The following is a 25605-nucleotide window of genomic DNA, read 5'->3' on the forward strand; positions in this document are numbered from 1 at the left end:
CTCCATCGCGGTTCTCAAACATTCTATGTGCCATATCTCGTGCCTCAGGGTAGATTATAATCGTTTGTGAAATGTACGGACCCTCTTAAATTTTGGCACAGTAACTGTATGTACCACAGTATAGCATGCAGGCACATACAGTAGTGGTTAATTGTCCTGGTGCCCTAAACTAACCCACGCTATGCCCTGCATCCTGTCACCCAGACTGTTATCCATCCTATCAACCAGCCTTAGCTAGCCACTCGGAAGCTTTTGCCCACCTGTGGCATATGCTGGATGATATTGAGCCAAAATCCAGGGGGGGGGGGTCCGTACATTTTGCAAGGCACCGATATCGTTCGTTCATATTGTTTTATAATTGAGGAAAGACAACTCCATTCCTTATTGTACCCACTTGCGCTAGCAATTGTCTAAGAAGGTGGTTTCGATCTAGCGCACTTCCCAACCAGAGGCCACTGAACGCATACCTTTCATCCCATTACACGATTGACTTTCTAGACGTCTCCAGGGCTCTGTATGAGCTTTAACCCTTTTTCTTCGACTCCTCACCCAACTCGCCCACCTGTTTCTCTAGCACCTCAATCTCTTTATTCTTCTCCGCGATAGGGTCTGCCTCACTCGTCGCCGTCACCGCAAGACTTTGCACGATGCTCTCCATTTACTGCTTAGAAGACAGTACGACGCCTGGATATGATTTCTGAATATCGCAGTTCTGAATCCGTAATTAATATGCAATCCCCGAGGGTCGTGTTGATTAATGATACGTTGAGATTACCTAAAAGACACGAACCAGGTCTGCGATGTATTCGGGAGGAGAGGAGAGCCTTGGGATCTCTCTGATGAGTGGTCAGTACTTGGGCGCCTTTCCGGGCATTTTGTAAACCGCCTTCCACGACTAGCTCTCGCTCAAAGAGTGCCATCGACTTGCCATGAAACTCAGACTGCAACTCCACCAAGTGCACACCTGCTCTACCTTGTCTGCTTTTAGTACCAAAAAGCTCACTTCCTAAGCACATCCACAGCGCTTCTTATCCTCCCCTCTAACCCTCGCCTCTTCTTCTTCAGCGCCTCGATCTCCTTGTCCTTGACAGCATTAATTTCTAGTGTCTCCTTGTAGTCACCTCCATGCCCCACAGTGAGGACTTGTTGACATTGCTCTCTAGACAGGCCTCCAAAGGACGTATTAGCGGTTTCGGTCTGATTATGAGAATTGGTACTCGCTACTCATGTCTTGCCAGACTTGCGCGTCAAGCTTGTGGAATTATGACGTACTTGGAGATGCGGGCTAGCTTGGAGACATATTCAGGCTCGCTGGGATCGTTCTCGGAGTCGGGTTAGTGTGCTGTGTCTGATACAGTCAGGGGTTCTTTGGGTATCTCCAGGACATGGTTAAAGGCATTCGTGCCTACGTTGCTAGTGCTGGACATGTTGAGTGTGAGTGGCGCGAGAGTGTGATTGAGAAGGCATGTATGCTCGAGTTAGATTCCGAAAGTCTATATGTAGAATGGGCGAACACAGTCGCAAAACTTGGCTGACCCAATAGGCCTTTGAAAACCTCTAATGTAAACCCCTAAAGTTACACCGCTCTGATCATGATCTACAACCAGACCGATCTCTCCGTCAATGCAGTAGCTTCATCGCTGACATCCAATTTCTCGACGACCATATCGACCTTTCACTCCAACACAGCCGCCATAGCCTTCTTCAGCGTCTCAAGCCTGCCCTTCGCCTGCAAAACCTTCTCTGCATCCGTGATCCAGCTTATGACTGCGCTTGAGCAGCTCGATATCACGCTCCAGATCGTAGTAGGACTTCTCGTAGTACTCTTTGCTCTCTCCCTCAACTCTGAGCTCCTTCTTCGCTTCCTCAAGCTGGCAGGTTAAGTGTTTGTTCTCTTAGCGGAGATCATGAACTGCATCTTGGAGCCTCTCTACCTCCTTGCAGTTCGCTTTGGCCTCGCAAAAATCGTGGAGGGCTTGGGGGACGTTGGGAATGAGTAAGAAGTTTGGAATCTTGATGGCTCGTCGTTGGGTTGCGCAAGGATCTGTGAAGAGATGGGAACTGTATGGTCTCAGTCAGCACCATGCTAAGTTGAAGATGCGATGTGCGGACCTTGTCGGGACCAAGACCTAGTGAGGAGCTCTGGCGAATATTGGAAGGTTCGGAGGGAGGTGATGGGGATGAAGTCTTCGTGCAAGAAGGAAGTTCTTGTGGAAATCCCTGGCTAAGCGGGCTAATGCTGTGGAGGTGAAGATGAAGTTCAACATGCCATCCGGGTTCCCAGACGTTCTGCACATCGCTACAGTCCTCGAGCTCTGGCTCCGACTTGACCTTGCCCTTGCCTTCCTCTTTGATTATTCCACACCCATAGCTTAATACACAAAACGCGTTTGTTCTCTCTCCAACACCGCCATACTCTCACCACAACCGTCTCTCCACACACATCACAGTCACCATAGACCACAGCATGCACAACGCCATCACCCCCCCCCCCCCCCCGAAGCCGCCGGTCGGGCTACCTTACAGAGCCTCGCCTCGGTAAAGCAAAACCTCCAATCCTAGAACCGTACATTGACACAGCTGTCAGACTCTTCCAGACGACCTCGTCGACCTCGTCCCCTTCCTCCGCGTCATCCAGGTACACCAAAAGCCCATCACAATCGCTACAGGCCATGAGGCCTTCACTGATAAAGTGGTGTAGGGCTGGACGCCTGGCGCACCCATAACCACCGAAATGGTTGCCGAGGCGAAGGAAGCGATGCTCGACGGGGCTATGATGTTTCTACGTGTGCTTGAGGAGATGATCGAGAAGAAGAAGAATGAGAAGATTGAGGCGCTCAAAGGCAAAGGGTGAAGGAGCAGGAGCAGAACATGTAGGGAGATACGAGGTGGGTCGACATCTGAGATCCTTACCATGACAGCTTGAAGCTTGCGACAGGCGGAAAGGCTGAGGAGGAAGGAAGAATGGTGGAAAAGCATCCACCAAGCTTAGACACAATGAACACATCTTGTATCGTACATTTACGCTGCCTGTGTCATGGACAACTTCCCCTACCAAGCCCGCGGTCTCTCAACACTCCCACCCTTTCCAACACTGCCCCTCATACACCCCGAGTGTACCACACTTCCATCCGGCCATACTCGGATAGCGCTTCCACCAAAACGCTTGTGGCACACAGCACAGTGCCTCTCCTCATCGACCACCACCCTTCTATTCAACCCACCTGGCTTATGCGGATCCCGCTCATATTCCCCACCCAAATGTAACATCATTTCGACGCCGACCTTCTCCACACCGCGAAGGCGCGCAATGATGCGTTCCTCGTTCAACACGGAGTTGGCGGCGCGTATCCTTCCTCTGAAGTAAGATTCCAGGTCCTTGACAGGGAGCGTGGGCGGGACGAGATCCAGCGTCGTCGCAGCCGGTAGTCTCGCGCCGTGTTTCGACAACAGATCGAGCGCGGGAGGCCAGCTAGCGGCGTGCGGAGGCGGGGGCGTTAGGTAGAGAGAGAGCAAGATGTGGTAGATGGATGGTTCTTGGGTGTCGGGGACGCCTTTTTCGGATTGAGATTGCGGGTGTGGGGTTGTTACGGGTGTGCTGGCGGAGAGGAAGATGGTGTTGCAGTATCTGCTTGTGTTAGTTGCGTGTTTGCAAAGGTGGTGAGGGGAGCAAGGGATGGCTTACTCTTCGGCTTTTGCATAGTCCTTGAGCTGGAAAACGTAGATCTGGAGCGCTTGTTTGTGCTGGCCCATTTTGCTGAGTACGATGGCGCGGGACTCGAAGAAATCCGGATCTGGTCACAAATTAGCCCCCTCCCACCATGTTTTATGGGAATGCCGACTTACCATCAGGGCTCAACTGCTTGAACACGCGGTAATTGTTGTAATTCCCGCTCGTCCTCAAAAATGTCTGCAACCTCTCCCTCCACTTCACTTTCTCCTCCTCGCCCTCAAACGTCCCCGTCCTCAACCGCTCCAGAAACAGATCTACAAGCTTCTGATGGAAATCTGGCGTAAGATCGTTCAGCTCCTCAATGACGTGCTCCAGATACTTAACCGCAAGCTTAAGATCCAGTTTCTCCAAGAACTCAAGCACCCGCTCCCTCGGCAGCGTCTCCGCGTTCTCCGTATCCGCGAGAAACACATCCATACCCAGCCCCGGATCCGTGCGGAGCGGCCACTCCGCGAACTCAAGAATGAGATCGATCATCTCAGGCGGTAACTGCTGGAGATAGCCTACCGTGCGCTGGGGCCCTTGCAAAGCGGGCGCGACTTCCTCATCAGCCTCGTTCTTGCCGAACTTCTCGAGCAGTTCGAGCGCCTGCCGGTGCAGCTTCTTGCCGTGCAGGAAGTCGATGAGGTCGGCGTAGCGGCCTGTTTCGTAAAGCTTCTCCTGCACGACGTTGGGTTCGCAGAAGTTGGGGAGGCGGAAGAGGGAGCCTGCGAGTGTGGATTTGGTGAGCATGTAGGCGCGGAAGAGGGTTGTGTCGACGAGTTGGGCGACGTCCAGGAGTTTTGCTGTCCAGTCGATTGGGCCGGATGTGTCTTGGATGAAGTACTGGAAGGGGGGTTTGTACTCTTCCGGTTGGCTGTCGCTGGGTGCTGGGAGCGGCTCCTTGAGGTTGCCGTCGGTGTCGATGTAACGCTTGATCTGGACGCGGCATTGGGCGAGGTATGACTGCAGTGCTCGGACGGCGTTGCTGAAGTCGAGCTGCTTATCAGACTGAGTTGTCTCGGTGACTTTCTTGGGAGGCCTGATGCTCGCTGTTTCTGCTGCATCGTCCCGGACAGAAGAGCGGATAGACGCTGTGTCTGAGTCGACCTTCTTGTGCCCGCCGACCAGCCTACCCATCATCGATCGTCCGATGGTAGTGGCGGGGTTGAACGTGCTTTCCCTGCTGATCTTCTTAGTCTCTTCGCCCTCCTCGGCTTGCTTTTCGCTCTCAAGCTCCTCCTCGTCTGCTACGCTGCCATCACCCCTGACGCTCTCCTCATGAGAAAGGTCACCAGCGACGGCTCGCGGATACAGCGCTATGACGCGCTCCGGCGGTGCCTTGGCATCGATGAACAGGTCCATAGCATCATGCCACTTCTTGTCGTGAAACAGAGCCTCGGCCTTGAGCATCTTGATCTCGCGGACCCGACCCTCCTTGTCCTGCAGGAGCGTGTCTTCCAGCATGTCGAGCAGACTCAAGGCTTCATCGTAACGGGCGGATGCCGTCAGCTGGTCGATCTGCGTCTCGTAGCTCTGCGCACCCATGCGCCATATGCACCGATCGCTCGCGACCAGGAAGCCCTTGCCCGCATGCGCCAAGCTGATGTTGGGCTGTGGCACGTGTAGAAAGGTAGCGTTCGGCAACGAGATGTTCTGGAGCAGATTCAGCGTGTCCGGGTTCCTGATCTCCAGGCTGCCCTTGGACGGTGCCTGCAGCGCCAGCATGTACGGATACGAGTAGGCCAGCATCTCCGGGGCGAACGGCCATGGCACCTGGCGCTTATCGATAGCGTTGCCGTCGGTATCGATGAACAAGCTGTTGACATCCTTGGCCAAAAGCATCTGGCCCTCCCCAAGCCGCGTCGCAAGCGGCTTCGGCACCCAGCTGCCCATGCCCATGTAGCCCATGCCCGACGACGAGACAGCGCCGAAGCGAGCGCCGCTCTGGCCGCCAGCGTCGCCCATTGCGCCTGGCTTGACGATGTCCTGCACCTCCAGGCTCTCCATGTCCACCATGACGAAACCGGGGTCCATGCCCGCAACGAGCTTCGTGCCCGTCGCCCAGGTGAGGCTCTTGACCGAGGCGATGAGCGAGATCTCGGTGGCGTCGCCGCTGAGCTCCATGTCCTGCCATGTCCACAGGATCATCTTGCGCTTGACCGCGACCGCCAGTCTGCTCACGATCGACGGGATGCCGGTGGTGGGGTCCTTGACGATGTTGCTGGCGGCGGCGAAGGTGGTGGCGCCGCGCGTCTTCTCGAGCTTCTCCTGCAGCTGGTACGTCTGCAGGTCGTGGATGGAGACATAGTTGTCCGACAGCGAGATGAGGATGTTGGTCTCCTTGAGGAAGCCGAGCTGCTGGATCGGGCGGCGCGAGAACTTCTCTTCTTCGCGCAGGAGGTCCGCGGGCTTCGCTTTCGCTGGCGTGCGTGGGCGGTCGCCGTTGGTGTCGCCGTTGGTGTCGCCGTTTGCAGCGCCAGCAGCGCCGGCAGTGCCTGCGGTGCCGTTCTGGGAGGGCGCGGGCTCAGTCTCCTCGTTAACGCGGTATATACGCAGACTCCCCGTGTTCAGCCCGACAAGCACGCGGTCACCTACACACCATCATCATCAGCAATCAGCATCATCCCCGCAAGCTGTACGAAGCTTCCTACCGTACGCAAGGATGGACTCGATCTTGGACTTGTCGCGCTGCTTTAGCTCGACGATCGGCCGGGCGCTGAAAGCGGAGAGCATGTTGGGCGGTGAGTGGCGCGCTGATCATGTGAAGGGGAGCATGTCGTTGTGTGCACCCCGTTGTGCGCCTGTCAAGCTCATGGGCCTGTTGCTGGGGCTTGGTGGAGGCCGGAGCGTGCATCGTCATTCCCGCCTGCACGGGTCCAAGCTTTCCGCGTGCGGCACGTAGGCGTCCTTCCAGATGTGACCGCAGAGTCACCCATCACGTCACAATGAAGTGCAGAAGACGGACGGTAACGAGAGTGTATTGTAAAGAGCGGACGTGGGAACATACATGAGGGGGTATTGTGATTGGCTACGAACAGTCCTCAGCGGACACCAGACCGTCTCCCTCGCTTTTCTTCCACCATGGTGTGTGCAAAGAACGCCGGGAGGATCCAGGAACAATCTGGCGCCACACCGCTCCATCGCCCACCGTCCATACAGGTCGGGCAAAAGCCACAAATCAACTCAAGCGGCGGCGCAAGCGCACGCAAAACCAACCCCACGTCCGAGGGACGGGGACTGCTTTTACTCGTAAACAAAACCAGCCGTACAAACAAACACAAAAATGTCGACTTTCAACAACATCTACCCTCCACGCCCCAGCACCCCTCGCAAAGTGTGGGAAGTGGAAAGGGTAGGAGGAAAGACATCACGCTCGTTACCAGTCAGCACGCCAACTCCATTTCCCGCCAAAACAACAGCCACAGCGGGTCTTGCGATACAACCAAAGGGCCGGTGGTATGAGAAATGGACCGAGTCGAAAAGGTCGAGGAGGCGGCGAATGAGCGATCATATCCACATATTGCCGGCTCGTGCACAGCACTAACCTGCGTCTCTACACTGCAGCCTTGACCAGGCGCGCGCGAGGGGCCGGGTCCAACGGGCAAGCCACGGGAGGAGCGGGCGCATCGGGCGCGCGAAGAAGCGAAATGCAGAGTTCCAGGTGCGTGCTGGAGAGGAGCGGGCGTAAGGGACCTCGGGGACAGACTGACCGAAGAGAGATACAACGCATGCGTCGCAAGCACTCCGACACAACTCTCCTTGCGATGAGGAAAAGGAGAGGGGGAGTGTGGTCGCATAACTCCGGATCTACTCCTGCAGAGAAAGACATGGGATCTCGTGCGTACATGTGAGACGATGGAATTGACATGCGTTCTGAGCAAGGGATACAGGAGGGGTCTCTCAACGCTCGCAGAAGCAGAGCATTAACAGCGCAGAATAAACCAAAATACAAATCGGGGTGTTGATAGGAAAATGTAAAACACCAATTCACACAACGCGGAGGAGAGCAAAGCTCATTCAATCCGCGCGTCTCCGCGCCAGAGAGCGTATTCGCATCATCTGCCACATCATCGAAATCGTGAAATGAAACTTCAGGGGACCAAGAATGGTCTGAGCAATTACGGCTGCAGTCGCACTGTCAAGTGGCAACCCGGCCGTCTGGTAGAGACTCAGAAGCAGAAGCGGCGGTCAGTGGTAGACAGTTGGGTTGTCGACAATGGAATACTGGACGGGTTTAGTGCCGGTCGGAGAAGGGATTGTGCTTCTCGTCGAGGGGCGAAGGGTCGGCAAGGTGGCCGTGGCTGCTCATGCGTACGTGGCCGGGACGAGCTGAGTCGGTGACGGCGCGCGCACCTACTTGCCCGATCTTCTCTGTCTCGGGTTCGACAGTTTGGAAGGGTCGGGGAGTAATTGTCCAGGGTGCGGCTTTGTTGACTTGGTAGTCGTTGGCGACGTACTGCGGCGGAGCGGAATCAGCGTGGTGAACAGGGGCTTTGGATTGGTGATCGATGGATGGGTCGGTGTAGTAGGCGGTTCCTGTCTCGGGATCGCGGCAGACGAGATGAGTCGATGCGTATACGAGGCCGCCGATGGCGATGAAAAGCCAGATGAGTACAAGTGCGACGGAGATGAGCGCTTCGGTCTGGATGCCGCTCAGGAGCTTCTCGATGACGTGGTCGACTGCTTCGGTGATCTCATCCTTCGCCTTGCCGTTGGGGTCGGACAGCAGTTCGGCAGCAGAGTCAGAGCCGCTGACCTGAGCAGCGGCACCAAGAGAGAGAGTGTCGTTCGACACGCCGGGAAAGTTGACGTGAGCGTGCTCTTGGACCCAGGTCAGGCCGTTTTGGAAAGAAGCGATCTTCAGGCCGATCAGGCAGTTCAGGACGTCCTTGATGGGATCGTAGAGAACGGTGCCGCCGAACGTCGAGTTGAGGGTCTTGCTCATTTCGTCCACGAAAACGTTCAGGGTGTTGTTGACAGCGGTGGTGCTGGTGTTGACCCAGCCCAAAATGTCGTTGTTGATCTCGTCGTCCAGCTTGGCGACGGCGTCGTTGACGCCCTCGGACCAAGACATGGAGGCGTTGTTGAGAGAAGCAACAACCTTGCCGGCAAAGTCAGCGACCTGGTTCGTGAGCTCAGGAGTCTTGTCTTGAATAGCCTTCAACAAGAGGTATTGACAGAAGCAGGCGAAGAGACCCGCGATACCCAGAGACAGGAGAAAGAGCATGGGAACGGAGGTGGCGTAAGCCCAGGCCCAGCGAACAATTGCTTGACGACGAGCTGAGCCAAAGCGCCTGCCGAACCACAAGCCGAAACCGGAAGAGGTAGGGCGTGAAGCCAGGTAGACAACGTCCATGCCTTCGTGGCCTTCCGCAAAGAGTGCAGCACGTTCTTGCATCCTGCGGTATCGACGGGCTTCCATCCACGCCATGGGGACGCAGACAAGGATGGCGAGGACAATCAGTACGCCAAGAGCGATTTTGCGCGCATTGTAGGCCATCGTGATGAGATCGTCGAAGAAGTCATTGATGGAATTGCCCTCGGAGCAGAAGTTAAGCGTGTCTTTTTGTGGGACAGGAAGCACATCGCGGTCGAACGTGAAGTTGTTCATGGCCTGAATCAGCTTCTTGACCTCTTCGAAGGGGGTACGAATGATGTTGTCGGTGAAGTTCTGCACCTCCTCGAATGTCGGGATTGAGTTGTTCAGCTCTTGGAGGCCTTGCTGGAGTTCGGGTGGTACTTGGAGTCCCTTCAGCTTGGAGATCTGCTCGTCAAGGTTGATCTCCGGCTTGTCGAAGCCGGGAATGTTGAAGTTGATCTTGTCAAGAACGGAGTTGATACCGTCGGTGACAGTCTTGACTGCGTTGCCCATGTCGTCGGTGACCTCATCGATGGTTTGATTGAGGGTTTTGCTGATTTCGGTGCCGATTTCCACAGCAGCGTGAAGGCTGCCGCGAACAGCCAGGGTGATCAGGCAGAGGTAAGTGCTTGTCATCATGTGAATAACGAAGAGAACGATCTCCTCGATACCAGTGACGCTCATCTCCAACATGGCCATGAGGCCACTGACTGCCTTCTCAACCCCAGAAGCGGTCATCTCGTTGACGCCCTTCGCCATGTAGTGAGGCATGGAAGCCATGGAGCTACCAATATTCTCGACTTGGGTGCAAGCACTAAGGGCTTCGCGGCGTGCGGAAGCAAGGCTTGAGTCGGTGCTTGCGATGGCGATAAGCAGACGAACGAGCACTAGAAGGAGGAGAATCGTCCAGCGGTTGATCCATATTTGCGAGAGCCTAGCTCGAAGGCCAAGGTATGGTTTGAAGTTTGGTGTTTGGTTCATTGGGGGTCGTGGTGCATTTTGCGGGGCGTAGTAGTCTCGCATCTCATGATCGCCAGCGGACATAGATGGAGGCACAGCCGGGAAGGATTGCTGTTGGTTCGCTGAGGAAGCCATGACAGAGGTGGATGGTTGTGAAACGGGGTCTGAAAGGTGTATTAGGGTCGAGCGTCTTCAAGTTCGTTGTATAATCGTAAAGGCGTTGTCGAGAGTATAGTCCAGCTATAACGTGTATCTGCCAGAGATAGGCTGCAACGGAAGAAAGGTATTATGCGCTTAAGAAGGAAAAAGACAATAGAAACAATAGGAAATCCAACGCTCCGCACAATGCAGGAAAGATTCTGGAAGAGGATGCGAGGTGAAGGTGAGTACAAGTGTGAGTGGAGATAGCGTGAATATCAATCTTCACAATGCGGTATGGAAGCGAGCTACGTACCGCGAGAGAGCGAGGATCAGCTGCAGGCGACCCACATGGTACCAATGGTACCGCATGGAATGGCCTGCCCGACCTCTCCGTTTCAGAGCGCATCCAGCTCAGTGAGGCTCAAGTTAGACCAGGTGGATCCAGGAAGTGGTGGTGGCCCAAATACGCGCCCTTGGAGGTGGAGCAAGCCACTGCCGACCAGTCATTTGCTTGTCAGACTGTCGGTCTGGGGAAGACCCAAACAACGCGCTAGAACGATATTGCGCGGCTGTTATTTTTGAGCCTCTTTGTCCTCGGGTGGTTGTCGAAATTTGTCTGAGCGGGCGTTCTTTGTTCCACGACTTGCGCTCATTGGCGGCCTGCGAAGTCGTACGGGCGCGAGAGAGTCAGATCTTGCGACCTGCGCAATCTCGTGACGTACAGCCCGTCGCAGGCGGAGTCGTTGTCGAGCGCAAGGGAACACGACCTCCGAGCGTCAGTCGTCAGCAGAGGAGGTGCCCGAAGTCTGAAAGATGCAGGCACGGCATGTTTTGTAGGCTCTCGCCGCACGGCCGCGTCAAAGGCGTAGTGGCGCCGTTATCCCGGTTTTATGCAGGCTAGGCCAGACGTCATCTCGCACGTGGAATGTTGTTTTCTCTCAATGTCTCTTCGCATATTCAACATCCAGCTTCACAGTCGCTGCAATGAGATTCGCAGTCGCAATATCTCCCTTGCGCGAATTGCGGCCTGACAGCGCTTGCGGTGTGTTTTCGTGAACACATCAACAGGCGGTGGTGATCAACAGGTGGCTGAGGCGTAGCGCCCGTTGTGGGGAGGGCAGCCCGCGGTCGATCGCTCCTGTCCAATCGCCGCCCTGGCGGTTGGGGAGATCTCAAACGCGGTGCTGTTCGCATCCCAACCTCTTCACCATTATCGTCAAGATTCTGCGCATGTGCCACGAGATGCCTTCAACATTTGCCTCGCTCCAGCTCGCAGCTCACATGATCGTGGATCACGTGTAGGCATTCATCGTGGCATTACATACGGAACACGGAACTTCGACGAACCGCTTCTTCTTCACTTTCACCTCGCGTGCCGTCCACCAGCAATTTCGATTTCGACGAAGTCTGATCGAACACATTGATGGTCTCTTGGAATCGTATACTCCGCGAGTTGGGATGAAATTGTGTGCCTGGAGAGATCTGTAGCTCGGAAAAGAGTTATAGGCTCGTAAGATGAAGAGGCAGTGATGAGGTTTGCACATCTTCCATCTTTTTGACTATCCTTCAAGAAGTCGAGTGGTTATTCGTGTCTGTCGGTGATCCATTTCGTCCTTTCCAGTATGAGATCGAGCTTCAACAGGTCCGCCTGCTTCCACAGAGCTGTAGCTTCCTATCTCGTGAGGAAGCTCAACAAACATTTCATCATGGCTCGTGATCTCCCTTCTCACCCCATCTCTACCTCCCTCCGCCGCTATTGCATTGCATCTCCCTTTATTCATCTTTGTTCTTCTTCGTCGTGTCGGCGCTGGACGCTGCTTGGTCTCTGTTGTGGGCGCTGCTGGCGCAGGTGTTGTATGCAAAGTGGCAGAGAACACTCTTTCTGGCGCCAAGCGGGTCCTTGGAGCCGGCTTGAGGCCTTTGGAGGCTCACGATAGGCTTCACTTTCACTGATTGCCTCGCTCCGCAGTCGCTTAAAAACTTTTCGTCCGCTCATTCCACAGTCAACACCAAGAAACAGTCACGGACTACCACAACGCACTTCGCTTTTTCTCGCGCAATCGCCCGCCGTCAGGCCTATTTGTTGTTCTCCGCGCACACGCTCTCGCCCTTTCATCGTTCCAGCGCTTTCGTATCGCAACCCAAAAGTTTTGGACTTACCTGGACCACATAGACACGCATAGATCGAACAGACCGCGTGATCAACCCAGCAACGCACTACCGAAGTCTTTTATCCCCACGTTGTATCGTCACCGCTTCTTCATCAAGCATGCCTCTCACCTTGGTCTTCGGCTAGCTCTAAGGCATCAGTCGAGAGGTATATAAAAGCGATCCTAATGTGAGCATCATTCCTCCACCAAATACTTCCTAACCCCAGGCAAGCGATACAGACTTTAGTATTGACTACATCCCAACGATGACCTTCGGCGCAGCAATATAACTGTCCGATTGCACTACCTAAGCACCTCATCTCTCCATTCCACTTTCATATTGTAAGCATGGCTCGACAGGTGTTGATACGCGGTACTCTAACGTGGTTAGTAGCCTCAACTATAGACTTCGAACCTCCGCATTAGACACCGCCCATTCAAGGAACCGCCTTCGTATTGGACAAGGGCTCCGCAAGTCGGAGTGCCACACATCAAGGTACGTGGCTGGTCCTGCGTTTGACGTGTGCTTGAGGCAGCCATTGCAGTGCCGAGGCGGTGAAAACATGTCCTCAGCGCTCATTAGTCTCCACGTGCTAACGTGACTCCCAGAGTCTTTACCAGACACTCTCACTTCTCTTCCATACGAAGCCACTAACAGTGCAAGTCGGTACCGTACAGGCAGCAATCACGCAAACCTATTGGCAGCGCGTACTACGTTGATCACCGCACTCATCACAAATACGCAGACACATCTTCCTGTCGCGTCTTCTCGATAGCAGGTCTCGAGTCTCCAGCTGTACTTCCCTTTAATTCGCAGGCGCAAGCTACCGGATCACCGAAACCGTACAATGGCCGAATTCATTGCGAATGTCGGCAGCAAGCTTGCCAGTGGCATGAATGGTGTCACAACTCACCTCAAAGCCAATGTCGCTCCCTCCCCACCTTCTGGCAACAGCAGCGACACTCTGCATGACAACGGGAGCTTTGACGATGATCGCAAGTGCTCCAACATCAGCCCGCTCAGCACTGCCACACTCAACTTCGAGGACTTGAAGATTCACGATGACGGCTTGTCGTACACTCACAAAGACTCCGATGGATTCGCCGGCCCTTTCCAAGGCAACTTCCAGCGTCATCACATTCCTACTCCCGCCTATAGTCCTCCCGTTCAGCAATTTCGCCGCAACAATCATCATTTCGGCCCCGGTAACGGCTTCACACGTGGAGGCGGCAATTTCCGCAACACTCGCACATGGGTGTCGGAAGAAACACGTGCTGCCCAGGAGTTTCTTGTCGTCCGAAACTCAATGAAACGCTTGTTCAAGAACGCTGATGTCGCAAAGTGGAAGGTGGCGGATTACATCGCGCATCGCGAGGCTGTGATGGCGTCCAAGGCCAAGAAGCTTGCAGAGCAGGCTCAAGACAGAGAAGCCGAGATCATTTTGCGCGTTCCACCTATCTCCCCACAACAGCAAGACATGATGCGACGTTGCGGTCTCTCTGGCAACTTCGATCAGGTCGGCAACTACGGCCGAGCTCTTGGTGAGAAGACTATCTGGTGCGACGACTGGCAGAACGGCAAAGACGAGATCGCGCCATGGCCATGCTTGGCAGAGATGAAGTGGGAGGGCGATGATCGCGCAAAGACTGGCGTTGGACGCTACCCACCTCTACCTCGCGAGCAAGGTCCAGTTGGTCTACCGTGGAATCAGCTCCAGGCCGTCGAGCAGTACCCTCTCGACCAGATCGCTCGCGTCCCCACCATGGAAGACGTCTACCTTCCTGTCGACGAGATCAACGAAGAGGTCAAGTACGGTCTCCTCAACAAGGATCTCGAGGACGCCATGGATGCTTACCTCGAGTCCTGAGAGGGCTTCATTTGCGAAAACACTCGTCCTTATCCGTTTTCCTTTCACGACGTGCCTTGAAGGCTTTCAACGCATCACCCCTTCACAGGTAACTCGAGTTCGCAACGATTTGGCTCGCCGTTCAGCATCCAATGTGACCACCTACCAACCGTAGAAAATTACTGTCACCGACAAACACTCACCAGATCTGAGCGATCTACCTGTCCAAGTATCAAGGGAGGATTGAGCTGTATCCCTTGCTTTTTGTGAGCTTCCTCCACTCGGGTGTTCGGTTCTCTGTTACATTTCCCTTTTCTCATGTCTTCCACTACGCATTGACATTCGATATCCTTTCACGACGGACATTGCTGCGCAATGACAGAGCACGAGTCGACCGTATTGCCCGGATGCAGTACAACGTCTCGACTCGCACGACTTACTCGAACGGCTTCACAATGATTTTGCTCCCTTTTGGGCCTTTGATACCCATGCACAGCAAGTCGGCGTTTTGGTTTTGGACGTTTTTTTTGCCATCATGGTGGGAATGACAATCCCGCAAAGTCAAGCTCATGCGTTCTCTCTACTGGCTCAAGCACGCACTGAATTGTCTTGAGCTACCCCGTCCATTTGGAATGGCCGGTCTTTTGCTTCGACCTTGCACGGTGGCACCTGAAACTCTTTTGACGATATTGACCCCCTCACTCCCCCTACTCTTAGTTAAGTATGCGAAAGGAATAGAAAAGTGCTGCCAGTCTCTCAGTCCCCATGCAGTACTCTCATATAAGTGCACTGACCAATGCCTTTCGCGTCGTGTTGGACCCAAGGCACTGGGATCGATGAGGCACAGTGTCGGGTAATCGGCATCCCGTATCAGGCAACCAACTACAAATCGGACCTTGATATCACCGCTTGCTGGTTGGTTACGGAGCCACCGAAATCCAATGCACTGCTCGAAGGCCATCCGAAGGGTGTCCTGAACGCGCCATTGGCAGGAATAGAAGGAACTCAAGTCTACATTCAAGTGGCAGCAGGCATCCGACTTGGTAATTAAGTATTATGAGTAAGAGATCACGCCTTTGGTTGTCGTTGCTTTAACGCCTGTGTAACTTAACACCGCTGTCCCCAACACGTCATGTCAACCACCACCTCCATTGCTTCCACAAACACCGCGAGACTAATTAAGCGAGATCGTATTATACTCAACCGAAATACGGTAGGGCACAGGTCCAAGGACACGAACATAATGGCCCGACTTCTGCCGCTTATGCGTCGTTTGCGCCCATGGTAAGGGTACAAAAACGGTTGCCTGATGACCGTTGTGGTACTCAAAAGCAGCAAGGCTAAGCATCAGCACTAACTACCACTTCAGACCCAGTTTCTTTCTCCTGAACTTGATCGTAGTCTCTGAGTACCTCCATGCTGTAAGACGTTGCGCTGTCTTGCCCTCTTTCTTTCAGGTCTATCTCGTGTTCAGCGCGCTCGGAAATGGCTATCTTCACACTCACCAATTTCGCTATATCTCTTCTCAGCCTCTATGTCGCGCGGAGATTGTATTGGGAGATGACAACTGGTTCACGCATCCGCGCCTTCGCCAAACAACATGGCTGTCTTCCCGCGAAGGAGCGTCAGACGCCTTTCACCCTTGGCGCAGCATTCTGGTGGGGCCAGGTCAAGGCGATCAAGGAGCACCGCCTCTTGCCATATATGGCGGGTCAATTCAAAGAGGTGGATGGACATACGCGACACCACTATGTCCTGGGCACGGACTTCTTCACTACGGATGACCCTGAGAACATTAAGGCGGTGCTGGCGACGGATTTTAGTAAGTGGAGCTTGGGTCAGGAGAGGATTCAGGAGATGAGTTCTTATTTGGGGTATGGGATTTTTGTCAATGAGGGAAAGGCGTGGAAACATTCGAGAGAGATGCTTAGGCCGTGCTTTGAGCGGAGTCAGGTCGCGGACGTAAATATGTTGGAGAGACATACGCAGAGGCTTTTCGATCTGGTGCCAAAGGACGGGACGACGGTGGATTTGCAGCCGTTGCTGCATGATCTGAGTATGGATGTGGCGACGGAGCTGCTGTTTGGTAAGAGCACGAACGCATTGAGTCGAAATGAAGACGATCATGAAGTCAGAGACTTCTGTGATGCGTTCGACTACGCATCCAACCCTTTCGAGCGCGAAGCCTTTAAGAAATGGGGAGCAATCACACTCTTCCTACCCGACCGACTGAATGCTGCAAAAAAGAATCACGTCAGAGTCATGCAAGGTACCCTCTCCACCACGCCACATCCCCATCACCAGCATCAACTGACAGCAACCAGCCTTTGTAGATCACATCATCGACGCCCATCTCACACAATTGAAAAGTTCCCCAGATGAGAAGAGGTACAATTTCATATCAGCACTCTTCGAATCCACCGACAATCGTACCACCATCCGCAGCGAACTCCTCAACATCCTGCTCGCGGGCCGCGACACTGTGGCTTCCCTGTTGTCCAATATCATATGGGAACTCCCGCGGCACGCGCACATCCTCTCCAAACTCCGTTCCGAGATCGAGGAGACAGTTGGCGACGCAACACCGACGTATGAGCAGCTAAAGGATATGAAATTTCTCCGCGCAGTCGTGAATGAGAGCCAGAGATTGTATCCCATCGTGCCCGTCAACTCGCGGGAGGCATTGCAAGATACTGTATTGCCGCGCGGCAGCGGCGAGGACGAGAAGAGTCCAGTACTCGTGCCGAAGGGGAGTTATGTCGCGTGGAATATGTACAGTATGCAGCGAAGAGAGGATCTTTTTGGGCAGGATGCGGAGATGTTTAGGCCGGAGAGGTGGCTGGAGCCGGGGTTTAGGCCTGGATGGGCATATGTACCCTTCTCTGGCGGGCCGAGAGTGTGTATTGGACAGGTGAGTATATCGTATACGGATTTGAGTGTGGTTGCTGACGTTTGGATGTAGAACTTCGCGCTAACGGAGACTATGTATGTTGTTGTGAGACTGGTGCAGGGGTTTGAGATTGAGAGGAAGGACTTTGAAGAGTGGAGGGAGAAGTTTAGTATTACTTGTACGGGGCTGGGTGGGTGTAAGGTCGGTCTAACAGCTCGGGTTTCGTAACATGAACGACTAGGGACGGCTTTGTTGTGTATATATCTGACCTCTCCTCAACCCGTTGCTATCCACAAGCGTTTACCCATCCGCCTTCAATTGCGCAACCCGAGCTGCCCGACGCAAACCACTCCCGGGTTGTACGTGCCCTTTGAACATGCCTTCTCTGTCACTTTCGATACCCATCCTGGCTTTTTCGAATGCAACTTCCACTTTCTCGATCCCTTCGTTCGAGCCCCACATCCCCAGCGCCCGCTCAAACGCACCAGCGGCGAAAAGGTATTCACCGAGAGAGGTATGTACGACGCCTAACGCGTACCACGTCTGCGCCCTCTCGCCCTCGGTAAACCAGGTTTGTTTGTTTGGCGGAATCAGCTCAACCGGCAAACTCAGATACCAAGGATTTTCGGCTGGAGAAGGGGAGTCTGTCGCCAGACTCAGCGCCTTGGAAATACTCTTCTCCGCAAGCAACAAATCCCTCGCCGCTTCTTTCCTCTTCCGCGCTTCCAAATTAGTATCGCCGAGCCAGTCTTTATGGCTATCCAAAGCCCTATGCTGCAGCGTCAACGCAATACCCAACCCCAACTCGACGCGCCAGCGCAGCCGCTGGATGGCCTTGAAATTTTCCTCCGCGTGTGTGGGGCCGTGGATCGCCTCGGCGGAGGTCAGGAAGCCGTAGGTGAGTGCTATGATGACGGATTGTGCGTACTCGACACTCAAGGCGTAGTCCGCAACACCGTTCTCAGTCGTGATTCTTGCGACATCGCTCAGGTCTGCAAGCTCGGTGATAGTGTCGAGCCAGCGCTGTGTCTCGAACGCCTTGATCGTCATGCTCGCGCTGAGGCCGGTTGTGTAGTGCGGCAGCGTGTGGGAGGGCGAGATCGTTACGGCAGAGAGGGATTTGAGCACGCGGAACGGCTCGAGGAGATCGCCTTGCAGGCGGGAGGTGGGGAAGGAGTAACTGTTCAGCACGGAGAGGTGGAGGGATCGTGTGATGCCCCAGGTCTTCGTCGTTTCGCCGGCTGAGCGGAGGAAGTTGATAAGGCGGGGGAGGTATTGCGCTGGGAACATGACTACCGCTCGTTTCCTCTCGCTTCCTTTTTCCACGAGCGAGATGTCGAGTGCGTGGAGCGTGCTGATTTCGAGCGCCGAGGGGGAGGATGCAGCGAAGAGGAGTCCGGAGTCTACAAGCATTGTTTTCGCGTGGCGCGCATCGGAAGTGAGGATGCTGAGGCGCACGAAGAGGTTCGAGGGGTAGAAGAAGTGCAGGGCTTCGGCGCTGATGAGCTTGTTCACCCGGAACAAGCTCGTTTCTACGGGGAAGGGGGGTCGCGAGGCTTTGAATTTCAAAAGTCCGGTGGCACTGTCGAGAGTGTGGGTGTAGGACACATTGGGTAGACCGGTGTTGACGAGCTCGGTGTCAAGGGCATACTTGTAGATCGTGTTGCGGACTGAAGGTGGGAGGGATGTGAGGCCAATCTTCTTCTGGGGTTGCGAGGCGTCAAGACGAGGGCTGGAGGGCTTGGTAGAGAGTGGTGTTTCGGCACTGGCCTCCATTGAGTCTCTCTTTCGCAACGTGGAAGCCATGGTAGAGCTTGTTCACGACTGAGTAGGGTCAGCAATAGCTCCTAGCGGCTGGTTTGAAAGCAATCATACCTAGGATCTCGTTTTGTGGTGTTGTTCAAAGACACAGCTGCCCCTGGGCTGATTTCAAGATGTTATGGCGTACCAAGGGCGTGAATTGGGTCAATTGAAGAGCTGCAGGTCAGTCCGAAAGAGTAATGTCCCGTACACAAACACATGTAAGCTACCTTCGCGGGTTTTATAGCTCCCCATTGCGGGGGATGCGTGTATGCTGGGGATGCATGCATGGAGTGCGGGGAGAACAAGGATGATGTGGGGGGACGGCAACACCGGATCCGCAAAGCCGACTTTGGGTCTTGAAGCTGTAAGTACATGCGCTGTCTTGAACAAGTTGTGTTCGTGTACATTATTCGTGTCTACTGCATGCAGGGAAAGTCTTGATAGTCGTTAAGTTCTCCAATCGGTCATAGCGTCATGTCCGCGGGGCGGATTCACCCTTATTTCACCTTTTACTCCGCATGAGCCGTGAAAGCCTTCAGCTTCTTTGTTGCTGAGAACTTCAACTCAGTACCCTGGCCGATGAAAAAGATATAGCCTGCGCTCAGCTTGTGCTCCTTGCCATCTGCCTCCAGCGTACCTTCGCCCTCGCTCACGATCATAATGCTGGGCCCTCCGATCGCACGGATTATGTCGTTCTCGCCATCGTTCAAAGTAGTCATCAGCATGTTGAACTCGCTCATTGGTGGCGCGTAGATCTGCGTCTTGCCGTTCTTGCTGCCGTCGAACTTGCGCGGCTTCAGGATCGCCTCGCTCGTGTCGTGGGGGTTGAATGTCAGGCAACCAACGAAGGTATCGACGTTGTTGCGGTCCGCGCGCGGGCAGAAGCCGGTGTTGAGGACGTTGTCTGATCGCGCCATGCACTCGATGATGTCTCCGGACAAGTAAGCATGAATACCGTCGGCGGGAATGTAGATGCTGTCGCCCTCGTTGAGCTGCAGGTAGTTCATCGTGATCAGCGCGACAAGAGTGCCGTTATCCTCCACATCGTACTGCTCCGAAAGACGGGGGATGAGCTCAGGAATGTATGTCTCCCTGCCAAATCTCTCTTTGGGCAGCTTCAAAAGGGCTTCGTTTGTCTTGCGCACATCGTCTTCGGATGCCTTGAGCAAAGTCTTAACAACATGCTTGAGCGCCTGGTCGTCGAAGTCGGCCTTCTTGATCTCTGGGAGGAACTTCTGGAGAGGCTCAAGTTCCATCAGCTGCTGGATGTCCTTGAGTGGCTTGAAGCCAACGAACGCCTCGAAAGGCCCGAGGGCTAGAGCGATCTCAGGCTTGTGGTTTGCGTCAGTGAACTGTTCAGGATCTTTTGCATGGAGCTTTGCGGCGAGCTCTTTGTTCTGTGGGGTTCATTAGCCCTGTATCGATCTTATCATAAGTTACACGTACCGGGTGCAGCTGCAGGGGCAGTGCCTTCGCTATTGACAGAACCTTGGGGAGGTATGGCAGCTTTGAGTGGCCGAACTTCTTGATGACGTTCTGTCCAATGAGCTCGTCCGAGTGCTTGTCAAGCACATCCTGGAGGTCCTCGTCGGTCTCGAGGACATAGGAGGGTAGTGTTGGGTACGTGCCCATCCACCTGGTTTTGTTAGACTATGATTGACGATTCTTGCAAGGTTCAACCTACATCTCAGCGTAGGACTTGCTCTCGTCGAGTTTGAAGCCATTGCCCGGTGTCTTCTCGCATAGTGTGGCTGCGAGAGACTCGCGACCCTGCTTTCCCCACGGGTACTGATTGCAGTCGCACCTCAATTGGATAACCTTGTTGACCATGTTGACGCTTTTGGGTGTTCGAAGATTAGAAATTGGATATCAGGAACTAGATTTGGGTATCGTGTTTGTTGTAGAGACCCATGGGACGGCGGCGCTCATATATGCAATTCATCGAGAGCGCATGGTGACAATACGGCGACGTCATAGCGGACCCTCTGCTATTTCTAAGCTGCGAAGGAGCTACGTCGCGACCATCAGACGAAGTGTGACGTTGAAGTAAAGACTCTGAAAGATGGTTACCCGGCCACCCGGCGAGGACGTCCAGTGGTCCGTTTGGTGATCTCCGCCCGCCCTGGGTCTTCAGGGACTGACATGGTGCATCTCAAGTCTTGGCAACATCCAGGTAGACTTTACGAGGCTGACGTGCTGACAGCCGCCCTGTCAGCACCTAATCGCGTTCCACTCATGTCGTGCAGAGGTACAGTCGGCCTGGAAAAGACGATTGTATACGCTTTGATGTTGGCGGAGCTGTGACAGGGGGTCGCGGAGAGGCTCGAAGCATGGAGGATGAGCATCTCGAGTCTGGAAACGTCGCGCAACCAGCGACTCCCAAAATGAACAATTAAGAAGGACCCCGCAAGCGAAACAGTCGAGAGCGTGCGCACCCAAATATATATCGCCAGCTCGCGAGTACCGTATTGAACGGGCACTAGCAGCGCGTCGAAGCAAGGGTCTCGGTCTCCCGCGCCAAGTCTCCGCATCGCGTGTATAATTTGTCCCTAACCCACGACACATGTCATTTAGGCGGCTCTGAGACAATTGACTGTTGCTTTTCACGTTGGTCTGTCGGATCCCAGACATGGTTCCTTAGTTTCGCTCGAACTTCGATCCACCTCCAACTGCGACCCTCGTTTGATACCCCAACCGTTCACACCTGGCCTTCTGGCCCCACACCTTCACCATGCACTTCGCCATGCCTCCGCGCAAGACGTCACGGCCGCCGCCCTACGCCGCGCGGAACAGCCAGAATTCCTCCTTCGTACCACCCGTGCTCAGAAATATGCTGCGAAGCAAGCCCCGAGTAATCGTCGGCGCTGTACTGGGCCTCCTTACCTTGCTCTGGCTCCTGGGCATGATAGGCGGGAGCTCCAGCTCAGTGCCTCTGACCAACATACCCAAAGTCGCCGTTGGGAGCGGCGCACCTGTAGTAATCGTCACAGTCCTCGACCCCAGCGCGAATCCGGCGTGGGTACAGAAGATTAAGGCGAACAGGGAGGAGTATGCTAAGAAGCATGGTACGTCCTTCATTCATATGATAGCCATGGGATAGATGGCAGTACACTAACAGACATAGGATATCTAACACACTTCCCCACACCGAACCAATACCCCCTCAACAACGCGCCTCAATCCTGGTCCCGCGTGCCCGCCCTCCGCCACGCAATGACCCTCTACCCCGGGTCAACATTCTTCTGGTACCTCGACTCCAGCGCGCTCATCATGTCGCCCAATCTCGATCTACACGCACACCTCCTCTCCCCCGCAGTAATCGAAAAACACATGATCACCAATGCGCCCGTCGTCCCGCCAGACAGCGTGATCAAAACCTTCAGCAATCTGAAGGGCGAGCGGATCGACCTCGTGATCGCGCAGGACAAGGAGGGGTTGGCGCCGAGTAGCTTCGTGGTGCGGAATGGGGAGTGGGCCAAGTTCTTTCTGGATGCGTGGTTCGACCCTATCTACAGGAGCTATAACTTCCAGAAAGCAGAGAGCCATGCCCTGGAGCATATTGTCCAGTAAGTGCTCCTACAGACTAGACTGTCAACCTCAGCTGACAATTGAATAGGTGGCACGGCACGATCCTGGCCAAGCTAGCCATGGTCCCGCAATCGCTGCTCAACGCGTACGTCTCAGGCCCGAATGCGCAGAACGGACAGTATAAGGAGGGTGATCTGATTGCGAATTTTCCGGAGTGCGACAAAGAGGGGAGAAACTGCGCGGAGGAACAGCAGCCGTTTTTTGAGGTGCTGGAGAGGAAGAAACAGGGATAAGTAGATGGATGGGAAGAGTAGGGGAGATTGATCTGATTGGGCGAGCGTAACAGTGTACGTGTGGTATGATGAGAGCACAGGAAGAGGGAAAGAGGTGTTGGATATGATATAGGCGGGAGGGAGTGGTTCCTTGGGCGAGGATGCTGTAAGGCATGGCGTACGGCGTTGGCGAATACTTGCACTGCCCGTGTCTTAAGACTTTTGTAGAGGTCCGATGTATGAAGTGATAGATACGTGTACAATGTTCATCTATGTTACAATCTATGGTGGCGTCGCTATGTACGTAGTTTAACCCAAACGCCCTGCAGGGCATCATATACCTGTATCGTACAACAACCTTCCATCTACGACTTCTCCGTTGGTCGTCGCTGCCTTTTGACGCTGACCATACTCCTCCGCGGCCGGGCGACCCGTTCTCTGCTGCTTACGCTCTTGGGGCCCATAACCGTACTCGCGCACATCGGCCGCCTCGCACCGACAAACTTGCCCAAAGGACTGAAGACTTCGATCTCAGGATACCTCTCTTCCCACTCTGCCATCTCATCACCCTCCGTCTCCCCCTTCTTCTCCGCATCTTTGGCGAACTCGCGGCTTAACGCGTCGTCGACGTCGTCTCCGGCTGCTTCTGCTTTGGCGATAGTCGAGAACTTCCGATCCTTGTACTCCATCTCGTCTCTCAGCCTCTTCTCCCTTTCATGCCTTGCGTGATTAGGGTCCTTCTTCTTCATGCCCACGGGCTTCCATCCCTGCGGCCGTCTCGTCTGCGCACTAACTTCAACCCATCCCATGCCCTCTACCAGAATATCAGTGCTCCAGATCCTAAAGGGGAGGTTCTCAGGCTTCATCTTTGCGGCCACGCTGCTCGTCAGCGGACCCGCGAGTTTCTTCGTCACGTCCCAGCGTAGTTGAAATCTACCTGCGCTGTTCATTTTGGAGCCGACGTCGGAAGCCAGGATGGGCGGGACCTGCAGCTGTCGATCGGAGGTCTGCGTTTGGTATGCGCACGCCTTCTCGGTGCGTGTGATGTGTGCATGGATTGGTACAAAAGGGTACACGAGGAAAACAATATCCTCCGTGACGGGTGTGATTCTAATCAACCCGCCGCCAAGGATCAGACTCTGGCCCGGTTTGAGAGACAACCGCTCGGCGTTGAGGCGCGAGGTCATGATTAGGTCTTGGTGGTGGGAAGCCTGCACGAAGGTTTCTAGCCCGGGTGTGGTGCGCGCCAGACCGGGGAGATCGACCAGTTCGCCCCGGTTGGCGCCGAAGGGGATCCGGATTGGAGAGGCGGTTGTGCCCGGGAGGGAGGACGCGATGGGGAGGACAGGGTAGGGCGTGTAAGGTTGGGGAGGGGGGAGGAGGGCGTCGGGGTCTTCTTCCTCGTCTTCAACTTCCTCGGGGTCGCGCTCAACAGCGCGTGGAGGCTGGTGGACATGCTGATTCGGTCGGTTGTTGTGGCGTTCGATGTCGGCGTCTTCGTCTGCGAGTAGTTTCTGCACGCGCGTGAGGTCGTCAAGCGATTGCGCGGCGTTGAGCATGGCTTCCCGCTCGGCGACGCTGCGGATCTTGCGCACGTCTTGGTAGTCGGCGCCCCGGCCTTTGGGGAAAACGGCTTCGAAGAGGTTGGATTTGCCCACGTTGACTTTGCCGACCATCCAGCCTGCGCCGCCGCGCTCCCAGATGTCCTCTTTGACTTGCTTTGTCCACCAGCCGCGCTTCGCACTGACTAGCCTTACATTTCCCAGACGTGCTTTACTGTTGTCTCGGCCTAATGCGTCGCGGAGTACGTCGGTGATATATGGCATGAGTGTGTCCACCTGTTCCTTCTTTGGTGCCAGAAGATCCGCTCTTGTGATGATGAAGCTGACCTCTGCGATACGGTCATTTGCTACCCATCCTTTGTGTTTCGCTCGACGGTTCTGCGATCGCAGCTTGGGTATGCGCAGCGAGGATTGGAGGTTTGGGATGATAGATAGAGGGAAGTCGGCGGCATCAACGACGTGGTAGATGTGGTTTCGGCGGTGGGGCGACTCAGCGATGGTCTGCTGAATTGACTCGACAGTTGGGTGGTGTATTGGTGTACCTATACTGTGATGGATCAAGTTATGGCAGCGGTCGCATACCGGAGTGTCTGGTGACAGTGCCTCGGTGGTCGTGGCCGCGTCAAGCACTCCCAACTCTTTCAGCAGCCCAGGATCTGCATCCTTCAGCGCTTTCGAATAGACGTCATCCTCTTGTGTGGCTTCTTGAACCTTGCTTGGGTCCCAGGTTAGATACGCTCGCACTGCGCCCCTGTCAACGTTGTAGTACCCTGCCTCCTTCTTGTCGAACAGCTGTGTTGGCGCACCGCAGCCAGGGCATGCTCTTGGCAGCGACCTCTTCTCTAGCCGTGTGCTTCTCGAGCGCGCATTCAGGGGCTGGCTTTTGATAGTCTCGGTGGAAGGGACGGGGGCTGAGGCCTCCTGTTGCGCTCGTCCGAATGTTGAGAAGCGCTGAGCGGGCTTTGCATGGCGGCGAGGTGTGGGCGCAGGAGATCTCAGGAGTGCAGGGCAGAGGAAAGACGGTATCGAGGCCTGCAGAGCATCATGGTCCAGCAGCGTCCTGGCCTGTCGCAGAGCAGGGCGCATACTGATGAAGTGTTCAGCCAGTACAATACTACGAAGATGCTCTAGCGCTTTTCCGGCGCAAGACAGATATCCTAAGCTGGGTCATGCAATCCCCTACGATCTATGGTTCATCGGTCTGGTTGACGGCTGCCACGTTTCGAGTTTGGTTGTCATGCACAGCAACACGCGCAACGCGACCATTCACTCTCGCGCCCCAGAAAATTATCGCTGGCGTCGGATTTAAGGCAGGGATGTTGGAGCTCAGGCAAGTTTTAACCAATCGCCGACAATCGCTGTCGGCTACGGCGTACTC

The 25605-nt window shown here is 54.7% G+C and overlaps 10 protein-coding genes across 10 annotated transcripts; 3 read left to right on the forward strand and 7 right to left on the reverse strand.

Moving 5' to 3' along the window:
• Positions 1-999: 999 nt before the first annotated feature.
• BU25DRAFT_461345 (uncharacterized protein) lies at positions 1000-1427 on the reverse strand (the record flags this gene model as incomplete). Its single annotated transcript, XM_033710434.1, has 3 exons — positions 1000-1159; positions 1273-1322; positions 1410-1427. 3 exons carry the CDS (start codon positions 1425-1427, stop codon positions 1000-1002), a joined length of 228 nt encoding a protein of 75 aa, XP_033558348.1.
• A 1624-nt stretch (positions 1428-3051) lies between these two features.
• Positions 3052-6636, reverse strand: BU25DRAFT_399366 (uncharacterized protein; the record flags this gene model as incomplete). Its single annotated transcript, XM_033704939.1, has 4 exons — positions 6367-6636; positions 3847-6306; positions 3686-3794; positions 3052-3631 (listed from the first exon to the last, which is right to left on the reverse strand). Exons 1-4 carry the CDS (start codon positions 6446-6448, stop codon positions 3052-3054), a joined length of 3231 nt encoding a protein of 1076 aa, XP_033558349.1. The 5' UTR covers positions 6449-6636.
• Positions 6637-7033: 397 nt separating this feature from the next.
• On the reverse strand, positions 7034-7731 carry BU25DRAFT_162560 (uncharacterized protein). The gene has a single exon (XM_033700739.1). It carries the CDS (start codon positions 7510-7512, stop codon positions 7099-7101), a length of 414 nt encoding a protein of 137 aa, XP_033558350.1. The 5' UTR covers positions 7513-7731; the 3' UTR covers positions 7034-7098.
• Positions 7732-7949: 218 nt separating this feature from the next.
• BU25DRAFT_433672 (uncharacterized protein) lies at positions 7950-10169 on the reverse strand (the record flags this gene model as incomplete). The annotated part of the gene is made up of 1 exon (XM_033708796.1): positions 7950-10169. The coding sequence occupies one exon, from the start codon at positions 10167-10169 to the stop codon at positions 7950-7952; it is 2220 nt and encodes a 739-aa protein (XP_033558351.1).
• Positions 10170-13218: 3049 nt separating this feature from the next.
• On the forward strand, positions 13219-14193 carry BU25DRAFT_348536 (uncharacterized protein; the record flags this gene model as incomplete). Its single annotated transcript, XM_033703204.1, has 1 exon — positions 13219-14193. The coding sequence occupies one exon, from the start codon at positions 13219-13221 to the stop codon at positions 14191-14193; it is 975 nt and encodes a 324-aa protein (XP_033558352.1).
• A 1464-nt stretch (positions 14194-15657) lies between these two features.
• Positions 15658-17326, forward strand: BU25DRAFT_476825 (putative P450 monooxygenase; the record flags this gene model as incomplete). Its single annotated transcript, XM_033710963.1, has 3 exons — positions 15658-16441; positions 16497-17083; positions 17135-17326. 3 exons carry the CDS (start codon positions 15658-15660, stop codon positions 17288-17290), a joined length of 1527 nt encoding a protein of 508 aa, XP_033558353.1. The 3' UTR covers positions 17291-17326.
• BU25DRAFT_442127 (uncharacterized protein) lies at positions 16968-19063 on the reverse strand. The gene is made up of 2 exons (XM_033709279.1): positions 18938-19063; positions 16968-18886 (listed from the first exon to the last, which is right to left on the reverse strand). The coding sequence occupies exon 2, from the start codon at positions 18866-18868 to the stop codon at positions 17363-17365; it is 1506 nt and encodes a 501-aa protein (XP_033558354.1). The 5' UTR covers positions 18869-18886; positions 18938-19063; the 3' UTR covers positions 16968-17362.
• Positions 19064-19345: 282 nt separating this feature from the next.
• On the reverse strand, positions 19346-20885 carry BU25DRAFT_162754 (mannose-6-phosphate isomerase). The gene is made up of 3 exons (XM_033700740.1): positions 20550-20885; positions 20312-20501; positions 19346-20262 (listed from the first exon to the last, which is right to left on the reverse strand). The coding sequence occupies exons 1-3, from the start codon at positions 20693-20695 to the stop codon at positions 19375-19377; spliced, it is 1224 nt and encodes a 407-aa protein (XP_033558355.1). The 5' UTR covers positions 20696-20885; the 3' UTR covers positions 19346-19374.
• Positions 20886-21406: 521 nt separating this feature from the next.
• Positions 21407-22949, forward strand: BU25DRAFT_374497 (glycosyltransferase family 34 protein). The gene is made up of 3 exons (XM_033704063.1): positions 21407-21930; positions 21990-22431; positions 22482-22949. The coding sequence occupies exons 1-3, from the start codon at positions 21597-21599 to the stop codon at positions 22684-22686; spliced, it is 981 nt and encodes a 326-aa protein (XP_033558356.1). The 5' UTR covers positions 21407-21596; the 3' UTR covers positions 22687-22949.
• An 81-nt stretch (positions 22950-23030) lies between these two features.
• Positions 23031-25313, reverse strand: BU25DRAFT_399385 (uncharacterized protein; the record flags this gene model as incomplete). Its single annotated transcript, XM_033704940.1, has 1 exon — positions 23031-25313. The coding sequence occupies one exon, from the start codon at positions 25311-25313 to the stop codon at positions 23031-23033; it is 2283 nt and encodes a 760-aa protein (XP_033558357.1).
• Positions 25314-25605: the final 292 nt, after the last annotated feature.

The sequence above is a fragment of the Macroventuria anomochaeta genome (genome assembly GCF_010093625.1).
Source record: "Macroventuria anomochaeta strain CBS 525.71 unplaced genomic scaffold BU25scaffold_32, whole genome shotgun sequence".
NCBI classification, from domain to species: Eukaryota; Fungi; Ascomycota; class Dothideomycetes; order Pleosporales; family Didymellaceae; genus Macroventuria; species Macroventuria anomochaeta.

Excerpts from the sequence above, each read along its gene's own strand:
- BU25DRAFT_442127 (XM_033709279.1), bottom strand. The coding sequence starts at position 18,868 with ATGGCTTCCACGTTGCGAAAGAGAGACTCAATGGAGGCCAGTGCCGAA.
- BU25DRAFT_374497 (XM_033704063.1), top strand. The coding sequence starts at position 21,597 with ATGCACTTCGCCATGCCTCCGCGCAAGACGTCACGGCCGCCGCCCTAC. Across the intron at positions 21,931-21,989 it reads GGAGTATGCTAAGAAGCATG|GATATCTAACACACTTCCCC; the intron begins GTACGTCCTTCA and ends TAACAGACATAG. Across the intron at positions 22,432-22,481 it reads GCCCTGGAGCATATTGTCCA|GTGGCACGGCACGATCCTGG; the intron begins GTAAGTGCTCCT and ends ACAATTGAATAG.
- BU25DRAFT_162560 (XM_033700739.1), bottom strand. The coding sequence starts at position 7,512 with ATGCGACCACACTCCCCCTCTCCTTTTCCTCATCGCAAGGAGAGTTGT.
- BU25DRAFT_162754 (XM_033700740.1), bottom strand. The coding sequence starts at position 20,695 with ATGGTCAACAAGGTTATCCAATTGAGGTGCGACTGCAATCAGTACCCG. Across the intron at positions 20,502-20,549 it reads AGCAAGTCCTACGCTGAGAT|GTGGATGGGCACGTACCCAA; the intron begins GTAGGTTGAACC and ends TAACAAAACCAG. Across the intron at positions 20,263-20,311 it reads TGCCCCTGCAGCTGCACCCG|AACAAAGAGCTCGCCGCAAA; the intron begins GTACGTGTAACT and ends TGAACCCCACAG.